At 46.3% G+C, this 12,846-nt stretch overlaps 1 protein-coding gene across 5 annotated transcripts in view; it reads left to right on the forward strand.

Moving 5' to 3' along the window:
- Positions 1 to 12,846, forward strand: part of LOC119967813 (NACHT, LRR and PYD domains-containing protein 3-like) — an 86,408-nt gene that overhangs the window by 19,382 nt on the left and 54,180 nt on the right. For all 5 annotated transcript variants that reach the window (XM_038800823.1, XM_038800819.1, XM_038800824.1 and 2 more), the window contains one exon: positions 4,877 to 5,043. In XM_038800823.1, coding sequence (XP_038656751.1) covers positions 4,877 to 5,043 — 167 coding nt within the window. The remainder of the gene's footprint in view (positions 1 to 4,876; positions 5,044 to 12,846) is intronic.

Genomic DNA, 12,846 nt, shown 5'->3' on the forward strand with positions numbered 1-12,846 from the left:
TGGAGCAGGAGATGCTGACATAAGTAGTGACACGTCTTGACAGACTTGGCTACCAGCCAATTCCCTATTCTAGAATTCCGGATCTTTTCATATTTGCACTAGTGATAAGGTAAGTGAGCACTTCAGAATGTTCTGGAGAACCCAGGCAAGCCATTTTGCAAAGTAGTTTCACTTTTGTGGTTTAAGACGGAGGCAGCTCAAAGCAGATCTCTCTTCCCGCTCTCAGCTCGTCAATTTAAACTGGTTCCAGCCAATCATTGAATTTTAGAATTTAGAATTTACAGTGCAGAAGGAGGCCATTCGGCCCATCGAGTCTGCACCGGCTCTTGGAAAGAGCACCCTACGCAAGGTCAACACCTCCACCTTACCCCATAACCCAGTAACCCCACCCAACACTAAGGGCAATTTTGGACACTAAGGGCAATTTATCATGGCCAATCCACCAAACCTGCACATCTTTGGACTGTGGGAGGAAACCGGAGCACCCGGAGGAAACCCACGCACACACAGGGAGGATGTGCAGACTCCACACAGACAGTGACCCAAGCCGGAATCGAACCTGGGACCCTGGAGCTGTGAAGCAATTGTGCTATCCACAAGGCTACCGTGCTGCCAATCCTGGGCAAAGTCCCTCCTGTTTAAAAGCCTCCAGGCTGTTGTCAGGACTGGCAAGGTTAGTAATGTGAAACACTCTATCAGCTCAGGCTGGCAACTAAATTACCCTCCAGCCCGCCTGTGAATGTTACACTTCTGAGTAAAAGGCTGGGGAACTGAACCTGACTTTTTCAACTGATAACATGTGTTTAAAGACCTGTTTTCCTCTGCAGTCAGTTCATCTTGTGGAAAGACTACCTGCAGGTCCATCGCCACCTGCAAGAGGAAAGGGTTGTTTAAAAACATCGTAAAATCCTCAGGTGAAGAATTCCTATATTGCCTCAGTGGGTCTGAGAGTTAGACTGGCAGAGGTCCGGCAAATGCGAGTGACACCCTGGAGGGAATTCTACCGCCTTCATTTCCTAATTGAAGACAGCTAATAGGAAAGGCAACCCAGCCGAGGAGTTCGATACTTCATGTCCTTGGATGATCGCGGAACACAAATAAACCACCTCCTCAGCAGCGAAGATCCTCAAATCTCTCATACTTCTTATTCCCAGTTATTTTTTAACCCTTTCTGCCCCTTTTACTTGTGTGTGGCTGCAGGGGGAGGGAGAAGATGGGGGTGGTGGTTTTGGGAATAGGGAGACTAGTAGACCATTGTTTTATTATTTCCATTATATGTGTATCTTTTATTAAGAACAAATAAAAGTTCAGCACAGGAACAGGCCCTCCAAGCCTACACTGACTGTGTAACCTAAAACCTTCTACTCTTCTGGGGTCTGTATCCCTTTATTCCCATCCTATTCATGTATTTGTCAAGATGCCCCTTAAGCGTCACTATTGAACCTGCTTCCACCACCTCCGGCAGCACGTTCCCGGCACCCACTACCCTCTCTGTAAAAAATCTTTCCTCGCACATTTCACCGAAACTTTGCCCCTCACACCGTAAACTTAGGTCCCCATAGAATTAACTCTTCTACCCTGAGAAAATGCTTCTGTTTATCCACGCCCCTCATAATTTTGTAGACTTCTATCAGGTTGCCTCTCAACATCTGTCGTTCCAGTGAGAACAAACCAAGTTTATCCAACCCCTCCTCATAGCTTAATACCCTCCATACCAGGCAACATCCTGGTAAACCTCTTCTGTACCCTCTCCAAAGCCTCCGTATCCTTCTGGTAGTTTGGCGACCAGAATTAAACACTGTATTCCAAGTGTGGCCTAACTAATGTTCTATACAGCTGCAGCATGACTTGCCAATTTTTATACTCTATGCTCCGGTTGACGAAGTTAAGCATACCATGTCTTCGTGACTACCTTCTTCAGCTGCAATGCCAGTTTCAGTGACCTGGATCTGTTCATCCAGGTCCCTCTGCCTGTCAATAATCTTAAGGGTTCTGCCATTTATTGTATATTTCTCACCTGTATTAGATCTTCCAAAATCTATTACCTCACATCTATGTCCATTAGCTTCCAAATAGGAGTAAATCCTGTGTCGAAGAATCCTCTCCAATAATTTCCCTACCACTGTCATGAAGCTCACCGGCCTGTAATTTCCTGGATTATCTTTGCTACCCTTCTTAAACAAACATTAGCTATTCACCAGTCCTCTATGCCCTCACCTGTAGCCAGTGAGGATACAAAGATTTCTGCCAAGGCCTCAGCAATTTCCTCCCTTGTCTCCCTCAGTATTCTGGTAGATCCCATCTGGCCTTATAGAACCTATCATAGATATCATAGAATTTACAGTGCAGAAGGAGGTCATTCGGCCCATCGAGTCTGCACCGGCTCTTGGAAAGAGCACCCTACCCAAGGTCCACACCTCCACCCTATCCCCATAACCCAGTAACCCCACCCAACACTAAGGGCAATTTTGGAAACTATGGGAAATTTATCATGGCCAATCCACCTACCCTGCACATCTTTGGACTGTGGGAGGAAACCGGAGTACCCGGAGGAAACCCACGCACACACGAGGAAGATGTGAAGACTCCGCACAGACACTGACCCAAGCCGGAATCGAACCTGGGACCCTGGAGCTGTGAAGCATTTGTGCTATCCACAATGCTACTGTGCTGCCCCTAGAACTTACAGTGCAGAAGGATGCCATTCGGCCCATCGAGTCTGCACCAAACCAGTTAAGCCCTCACTTCCACCCTATCCCCTTAACCCAATAACCCAACCTAACCTTTTATGGTCACTAAAGACAATTTATCATGGCCAATCCACCTAACCTGCACGTCTTTGGCTTGTGGGAGGAAACCGGAGCACCCGGAGGAAACCCACGCAGACATGGAGAACGTGCAGACTCCGCACAGAACGTGACCCAGCAGGGAATTGACCCTGGTGCTGTGAAGCCACAGTTGTTCTACCGTGCTGCCCACTGATGTTTTTCTACCTTAATGTTTTTCAAGACGTCCAACACCACCTCCTCTTTAATTTCAATGTGACCTGGACTATCTACAAACCCTTCCCCCAGACTCATTATCCACCAAGTCCTTCACGTTGGTGACTACTGATGCAAAGTACTCATTTAGTGCCTCACCCATTGATTTGGGGCTATAAGAGGCATGAAGGCAGGTTGGGGATGTTTGGGAGAGCATACTTTGGCATGGAGGCCAGAGGGCTTCTTTGGGGGTCATACCTTAGGACCGTAGGAATTAGGAGCAGAAGTAGGCAATTCAGCCTTATGAGCCTGCTCCGCCATTCAATCAGACCATGGCTGATCTCTTCCTGGTGTCAAATCCACCTCCCTTTAACCTGTTTTTTAAAATCAAAAATATATCTTTCTCCTTCTGGAATCCATTTAATGACTCAGACTCCACCTCACTAAGAGGCAACGAGTTCCACAAAATCACCACCCTCTGCGAGAAGTAGTTCCTCCTTATCTCCGTTCTAAATCTACCACCTCTCAACCTATATCAGTGACCTCTCATTCTAGATTGCCTTACAATGGGGAACACCTGGTCTACGTTTTATGAATCCCTTTTAGTACCTTATACCTCAATCAGATCCCCTCTCATTCTTCTAACCTCCAGCGAGTAGAAGCCCAAATGATTCAATCGCTCCTCATATGTCAATCCTTTCTTTCCCGGAATCAATCTGGTGAATCTCCTCTGAACTGCATCCAATGCCGCCACATCCTTCCTCAAATAAGGAGACCAAAACTGGACACCATACTCCAGCTGTGGTCTCACCAACAATTTCAACAACACTTCTCTACTTTTATACTCCAGTCCTTTTGCAATAAACACGAGCATTCCATTTGTCATATTAATGACATGCTGTATCTGCGACTTTCTGTGATTCATGAACAAAGACACCAAGATCCCTCTGTCCAGATGCATTTTCAATCTGCTTTCCATTTAGATAATAATTTGCCTTTCTATTATTTTGGCTAAAATGGATAACCTCACACTTACCTATATTAAATTACCATCTGCCAAATTTTGGCCCAATCGCCTAGCCTATCTATTACACCAGTAAAATCTTTATCTCCTCTTCGCTGCCTGATTTCCCATCTATTTTACCATCTACAAATTTTGCGATGTTACACTCTGTCCCTGCTTGCAGATCATTTACATAGATTGTGAAGTGTTGAGGTCTGAGGACAGACTTCTGCAGCATCCCGCTAGTTTGCCAGCCAGAAAAGGACCCATTTTTCCTGACTCTCTGCTTTCTGTCAGTCAGCCAATCCTCAATCCAATCTAGTGCCCCAGTCTCTGGCGATCCCCCAATCCCCGGCAACCCCACCTGATGCAACAGTCTTTTATGCGGCACTTTGTCAAATACCTTGCCATGGGGTTGTTTGAGAGTGGCATATCTTAACATGGAGAGCATGAGGGACCAGAGGGATCTTTTTCCGGGCCATAGCTTGGCATGGGTCATGAGGCTCCATGAGGGACAGGAGGTGGCATTGATGGGGCATGGCTAGTGCATGAAGTGGCAGAGTGTGGAGAAGCTTGGAAGATGGAGGCTTTGCAGGCTCAATCCCGCAGTAGAAATCTAGGCCTTGTTATCTGTATTTTGAGGAAAAATTGGTGAACATATTTAGATACAAGGGATACTCCTGGAGGCTGGAATTCATAAGCTAAAGGTAAGCTGTGCTTGACCATTTTGATTGTTTTATTAGTCACTGACCAAACGTTAATGGAACGTAGCATATGTGGTTTGTACAGGTTTTAAAGTAAAACATGATTCAAATGGCTTCTCGCTTGTTCAGAATTAAAGCGGATTGAGTGTCAAGTTGATAATGTGTTTCATCTTTGTTTATGTTCACAGACCTAAACCCTACATACACCAAATTCTTGACGAAGTGCAATAATTGCGAGCTGTTTAGGTTGACACAATTCTACCGGGACAGACTAGAACAGGCGATTGAGGAGGAGGTGGATGGAGTCAGCAAATTGATAACATACAAGAGGCAATTCAGTGGACAAGAACATGCGGTAAGTGAGAGGGATGCAGATTTTAAAAAATAAATTTAGCATAGTCATTTTTTTCCAATTAAGGGGCAATTTAGCGTGGCCAATCCACCTATCCTGCACATTTTTGGGTTATGGGGGCGAAACCCACGCAAACACGGGGAGAATGTGCAAACTCCACACGAACAGTGACCCAGAGCCGGGGTCGAACCTGGGACCTTGGCGGTGTGAGGCCGCAGTGCTAACCCACTGCGCCACCGTGCTGCCCAAGAGGGATACAAATTGAGTTTGATTATTTTCCGATCACAGAAGAGACAGATGCATGGTTAGATGTGGGAGTAAAATGTCTGTAAGGGTGACTTTCTGCAATGATATTTTAAGTTATTGTGTAGATCGAACGGGAGAGAAAACAGGAACACAAAGTAGGGTAGAAATGAACGACTGGTTTATTACGATAAGCACAAGATCAAAAAAACTACTATTCCTCTCCCCAAAGGATCACATTGCTGGTGTACGCGACCCCGTTATCCGACACCAGCAATTCCGCTGCTGAAAGTGTGTTGCAGCATATCGACTGTAGTCTTTGTTGTCACAGTCTGCACCTTGCGAACTTTGAGCCACTTTGAGTGGGCATCTACCATCAAAATGAATATTGCCCCCTGAAATGGCCGGTGAAATCTATCTGGACGCAGGACCACGGTTTTCCTGGCCATTTTCAAGGGTGTATTGGCGTAGCTGGTGGGGCCTTCTGGTTTTCTTGGCACGGGCAGCAGCGCTGGGCCACCTTCTCAAAGTCCGAGTCAATTCCGGGCCAACAGACACAGCTGAGGCAAGCATCTTCATCTTGAATACCCCCAGGTGTCCATTGTGGAGGTATTGTAACAAGAGCACCCGACTGTGTTCCCGGATGACCACATGTGTCCCTCACCATAAGACGCCGTCCTCTATGCTTAGCTCCAAGAGCTTTGACGGAAAGGCCCGCAGGTCATCGGGCAGAGCTTTGTGCTGGCCCCCTACTAGATCCTCGACAGCTGTGGGTCCGTCTGGGTCCATTCTTTTATGGAAGCCTCCGTGACCAGCAAGGAATCCATGAAGTGGAAGGCCGCTACTACTTCTGCTGCCGAGGCTGGGAGCTGGCGGTTTTGTGGAGAGGGACGGGTGGTTCAATGTATTGGCATGTGGGATTTGTGTGCCTGGGCAGTGTTCCAGAATGTACTTTATGCTGCGAGGAGCAATGCCCATTACTGAATCCTGACAGATGCGAACAGGGGAAATTACCATCCTCCTTGAATAGCCAAGTAAAAGTTTCTGGTCGGTATAGACCGTAAATACACAGAGTTACTGGTGGAACTTGCCAGGTCTTCGTTCTGCGTCGGCCAGTGTGCGCGTCGCGAAAGCTATCTGTTGCTCTGATCCATCGGGCATCCGGTGTGCGAGAATGGCTCCGACGCGGTTGGGAGAATCGGCGCACTTCAGTAGAAGTGTTTTCTCTGGGTCGAAATATATCAGCAGCTTCTCGGATGACAACTGCCTTTTTTCTTCTTGGAATGCCTTTTGGTGTGGGAGATTCAATTCCCATTGTTGCCGTTTTTTAAAAAAATGGTGGAGCGGACTAAGCAGCATGGCGAAGTTGGGGATGAATGTCCTGTTGTAGTTGATAAGTCCGAAGAAGGAACGGAGTTCGATTGGGCCTTCAGGGATTGGAGCTGGCCGGCTGGTCCGCAACTTGTCTTCCACCGGGTGAATCCCCCTCATGCATCTGGTACCCTAAATAAGTGACATTGGGCTTTATTTAAGGGATTTATTGATTCATCCACCCTGCGGAAACATCGGCCGATTCACACTCGGGAGAAGTCATTCACCTGCTCCCTCTGTGGGAACGGATTTCATCGAATATAGGATCAGGAAGAGGCCACTTCACCCTTCGAGCCTGCTCCACCATTCATTATTATCGTGGCTTATCATTCAACTTGACAGCCAAATCCCGCTTTCCCCTCCATATTCTTTGATCTTCTTCGCCCTAAGTGCTATATCTAACTGTTTCTGCCGTGTGGGCAACATTGTGCACAGTGGTTAGCACTGTGGCTTCACATTGCCAGGCTCCCGGTTTCGAATCCTGGCTGGGTCACTGTCTGCGTGGAGTCTGCACGTTCTCCTCGTGTCTCCGTGGGTTTCCTCCGGGTGCCACGGTTTCCTCCCACTAGTCCCGAAAGGCGTGCTGTTAATTTGGATATTCTAAATTCTCTCTGTGTACCCGAACAGGCGCTGGAATGTGGCGACTAGGGGCTTTTTCACAGTAACTTCATTGTAATGTAAGCCTACTTGTGACAATAAAGATTATTTGTATTATTATTCTTCTTATTATTATTATTTAAAAACGCACTTCACCCTGCAGAGGCAGACAGCAGTCTGTTCAAAATGCAGGACGACTTTGGCCAAGTTCTCTATATGTTCTTTTTCTGAGGCCCTGGTGATGAGTACGTCATCCACGTATACGGCACCCTGGGTAGGCCCCGCAGGATGTTTTCTATCACATGTTGGAAAATTGCATAGACTGATGAAACCCCGAAAGTCAGTCGGGTGTTTCAGACAATGCTGTGTGGGTGTTTACTGTCACGTACCTCAGAGAGTCCGGATCTAAGACCAGTTGCAGGTTCGCATGGCTTATGTCAAGCGAATGTTGTTTCACTGCTAAGTTTTGCGTGCAGGTCATCAATGTGCGGGACTGGGAAACGGTCAAGGCGAGAGACCTGGGTTACCGTGTAATTGTAATCCCCGCAGAGACGTAGGGACCCGTCGGGGTTTTGGCACCAGGGCAGCTGGCGCAGCGAAGTCGGCGAAATGGATAGGGCAGATGATGCAAAGCTTTCCAGCTCTGCGTTCAGATCGCAGCGCGTATGATACTGGGTGGGCGCGGAACGAGCGAGGTTGCGGGTTCTCAACCCCACTGATTTTTGCCAAAGCTTTTATCGTCCCGAGGCCTTCCACGAAAACAGCTCGAAACTTTGCCAACACTCCTGGGCGGTTAGGGTACATACGACAGACGCATTGCCAGTCCAATTTTAAGTGATGTAACCAATCGCGGCTCAGCAAGCTGGGTCCTCCTCCACGGACTACCACCAAGGGCAAACATGCAGACTGGTCCCGATATGCGACGGTCAGATGGGTGGTTCCCTCAATGGCCAACGGTTCTCCAGTATACATCGTCAATTGCTCATCTGTGTCTCGAAGATCCGTCTGGAGACCGAACTTGATCATGGTGAATATTCGGCAGTTGATTACAGAGACTTCTGCTCCAATATCGAGCTGCATTCCAATGGGTTGTACATTCACCTTTAATGCAATTCGGATGGGTGCGCCCGGGGAGGGGGGGGGGGGGGGGGGCTGCTGTAACGCAGTGCAACTGCTGGTACTCTTCCCCTTGATCTTCCACATAGTATGCTTGACCTCTAGGGGGGCAGTGACACCTGGGGTTTCGGCAGGACATTGGGCCCTCCCAGGCTTGTTCGCCTTCCGGGCCCTGTTCATGGCACCTAGCCATGTGCCTGCGGCTGTCATCTTGGTGTTATATTTCGAAGGAATTCTTCCAGTCATGTCCAGGTGCGCCGTCACAATGGCCTCTGGTCCTGTGGTCACTCCTGCTTCGCAGAAGCTTGCATTCAGGCCCGGGAGCAGTTGGTCTGATATTGCTCTGGCAAACGAAGTTTAGGACCAACGAGCTCTCTGAAACACAATCCCCCGTTCTGTGCTCTCACGCAAAATGGCAATGTCCACTGCCTTCTGGAAGGTTAAGCTGGCCGACATAAGGAATCTTCTTTGGGTCTCAGCGCCTTGGACCCATAGATGAAACGGTCCCATAAAGATTTGGACAGTGCGGCCCCAAACTCACATGAGGCGGTGAGCATCGTCAAGAACACCAAAATATCAGCATTTGATTCTCCTTGGGCCTGCGAGGCCGAGTGAAAACGGAACTGGCAGACCATTATCGGGAGCTATGGGTTAAGTTGTGCCTTGACGAGGGACACCATGTGGCAAAAGGCTTGGAGTCCGGTCTGTCCGGGTGTGTGAGGTTCTTGATGAGTGCATAGTCCCGCGACTGCCACGAGCAGGATAACAGTCTGGCGTTCATCTCTAAAGACCAAGAAAAATTGCACTCGCTGTACGTATTGGATCTAGTCATCTGCACCGGTGTCGAATTGGTCACGTCTTTCGATGTGTGGCATCTCACCCTTCAGAGTGGAGGCCTCTGTGGGTCTGAACAAAGTGGTTGGCAGTCAAACGTACGGTGGCTGCGGCAGCTCCACTTCACCCTCGTTGCCAGTGTAGAACCCAAATGGGAGAGGCAACACATGATAGGGTAAAATTGAATGACTGGTTTAGTGCGATAAACCGTGTACCCAGGTCAGGGTTTTTTTTTAAAAGAGTAGTTTCCCCATATTAATTAAATGGGGAGTTCATACTCAGCTGTGTAAGGGGGAAATTGAATGGAGCACAGTCCTTGGCCCCCAAGGGTCAAAACATATTGATTAATGATAGTAGTCAGTTCATCCATAACAAACCCACACACAAAGTGAGAAAAACCCCAGTAGAAGATTTAGAACCTGTTTCTCCCAAGAAAGTTAGAGATGTCACATTCCCAATTAATCACATGCTACATTCCAAAATGTTGTTTTCTATTTGACCATTAGCTCACTGAAATGTGGACACAATTTTAACTAAGTGAATGAGTTTTAATTGAGATAAAATTTAATCTATTGTTTGCTAGGATTAGTTTCTATTCACCACAGTTGCCTCCTAGACTCCCCACCATTTAAGCTGAGGCAAATTGTCTCTTACAATCTCTCTTTGTTCTGGAGGGAGAAGAAACAGCGTGGACCTGATTATGCATTTCCAAAACAGGACTGCAGCCAGATAATCACTTGAGGAGGATTGTTCTTTCTTGAACCTGCATCAGTGGTTTTAATTGCAGTTCTGAATTATTTTTTATTAGTATTATATCTTTTAGGATAACTAGTCAATTTATAACATTTCATTCAGGTAAAGAAAGTATAAGTGTCAGTCTTAACACAGTGGGTTTATTGGTTGGTTTAGCGGTGGGCTAAACAGCTGGCTTGTAATCAGAACAAGGCCAGAAGCGCGGGTTCACTTCCCGTACCGGCCTCCCTGAACAGGCGCTAGAATGTGGCAACTAGGGGCTTTTCACAGTAACTTCATTGAAGCCTACTTGTGACAATAAGCAATTATTAGGGACATAAATTGAAATTAGTAATTAGATTCTAAAAAAACAAAGTGTTTATTTTAGTTCATAAAGGAACATCTTAGATTAACCACCTGGGTTTAGCACACTGGGCTAAATAGCTGGCTTTTAAAGCAGACCAAAGCAGGCCAGCAGCATGGTTCAATTCCCATACCAGCCTCCCTGAACAGGTGCCGGAATGTGGCGACTAGGGACTTTTCACAGTAATTCATTTGAAGCCTACTTGTGACAGTAAGCGATTTTCATTTCATTTCAACTCTTGTACAGCGTGGGAACTTCAGGACATGTCATGTGTTTTGGGGAACTGGGTAAGTAGAAAGGGTCTTCAACTCTTGAGCTCAAATTCAGAATTCTTGAGCTTGAGCAGCCACTAGAGTGACGGCGTAGCTTCAGAGAAGAGGAGAGTTTCTTCGTTCATATGTTCCAGGAAATGGTCACCCCAGAAACAGTGAAAGTTCAGCATAGCAGATGGATGAACATCTGGAACAGTAGGAGCCTTCAGGGTGTATGTGATTCCTAAATTAAAACAACGCATTGGAGATTGTTGGGAGGGACAACACTTTTGAGGAGCGCAGACCAGGGCATTATTGAGCAAGGGACTCAACATGGGGAGCAGCAAAGAATAGAAATACAGTCCCAAAGTAAGTTCCATAGTTCGGGGCCCAACAGACATTTCTGTGAGCCATGTGTTTGCTGCATGATGTGTTGCCTCCATGTGCCATGATTAGCATAGAGAGGGTGCAGAATATTCTGTAGGAGATGAGGGTGAGCCATAAGTTGTGACCATCTCGTGTATGGAACGATCTGTCTGGACTGCACACAGAATAATACTTTTCACTGTAATATGACAATAAAGCAATTTGCTTCTCAAGCTCGAAAATCCTGAAGTCGAGACATTTGCTACATACCCGGTCCCCCAAAACACCTGACGTGTCCTGAAGTTCCCATGTCATACAAGAATTTGCAGGTGGCAAGTCTCAGTTGCTCTTTTATGATCTAAAAAAAAAACATCAGTAGCAACGGTAAATAAGGAGAAGGTATTGGAATTCTCCAGTCAGACTTTCAGGAGTTAGGGAGAAATTGGAAAAAAGTAGAACCTTGAAGGTGGTCATTACTGCCACAAAGGTTGAAACAGGAAGTTAAGGAGAATTGCTGCATGGCTTGAGGCATTGTGCAGGAGGGCTTCAGATCCTTGGGGGCCAGGCTTTATTTTATATGATTTTGCTGTTAATTGCATTTGCGTCCAGTGAAGTATTGGGATGACAAAAGCCACTGTCTACTCTTCCCAGTTCACACTGTCTCATCACAACTTCATTTCATGCTCCTCTTCGGCCACTGTCTGACATTGAATCAGACTATCCATCATCTCACATTCAAACCTCGAGTTGAACTGCCAAGCCCATCGAAATGATCATCTGCCTCTATCCTTGTAACATTGCCTGTCTCAAGTCCTGCATCAGCTCACCTCCTGCTGAATCCTCGTACATAACTTAGTTCGCTCCTGGCTGGCCCTCCATTACCTCTAATTTTGAGTAACTCAAAAATTCAGCTGCTTGTCTCCTAATCTTCCTCCGGTCCAGTTCAAATGTTGTTCACCGCAAATGGCTGCTGGTCTTTGAAATGTGTTGTTCAAAATTTCCATCCTACTGTTTAAATATCCTTCATGGCCTTGATCCTCCCTATCTCTGCAACCTCATCAAGCTCTAAAACTCTCCTGTGCCAGTGAAATTCTCTGTTGCTGTGATGATGATCTCTTGTACGCTTCACACCATCACTTGTGCAGTTTCAGTTGTCTCCTTCCGCACTCTCTGAAATTCCATCAATCAATCTTCCTCTGCTGATTAAACCATACAATTTCTGTTTTGGTCACTCACGCTAATATATCTTGCTTTGTATTGGATTCATCAATTGATTCCACCTCTGAAAAGCTGTGGCACATTTCTGGCTGTAGGAAATGCTCCATATAATTCTAAGCTGGTGATGAACACCCTGATTACACAAGGTTCACTAAAAGACATGTGTTCCTGGTTACCGAGAATTTGCACTGACGGGGGAATGTCCAGGATAATGAATTAAGATGTTTTAGTAACTGAGGGAAGTGATCACTTGGTTGGATTTCCATCACTGGCAAATTTATCTGACCAATCGAAACAGTCATTTCTTTTTGATATTTTACCAGTTTCCTGGCTGATTTTCTCAGTCCAGAATCACTGCTTCCCTGCCACTGAGTTCTGACTCACTACTATTTTATTTCTGAGTAAATCAAAGTGTGACAGCAGGGAATGAGTGAGAAACAAGTGGATCATATTTTAAATAGCTAACCTGATGTCATGTTGAACACAGCATGAGAGAGAAAACTAATTACATTAAAATTGCTGTAGATTCTAATTCCTCACACACCTCAAAATATGTTTCTGATTTCTGTTTTCATTTCATCAGGTTTAATTCCTGTTTTTGACTGAATCACGATATTTGCAGAATAGTCACCATGCTCACATAGATCAGCACCCAGCGCAGTGACTATTTTCTGTGCTCAAAACAACCGGGAAATCCCATTACTGAGCAGATTG

Source organism: Scyliorhinus canicula, chromosome 6, assembly GCF_902713615.1.
Source record: "Scyliorhinus canicula chromosome 6, sScyCan1.1, whole genome shotgun sequence".
Lineage (NCBI taxonomy): Eukaryota > Metazoa > Chordata > Chondrichthyes > Carcharhiniformes > Scyliorhinidae > Scyliorhinus > Scyliorhinus canicula.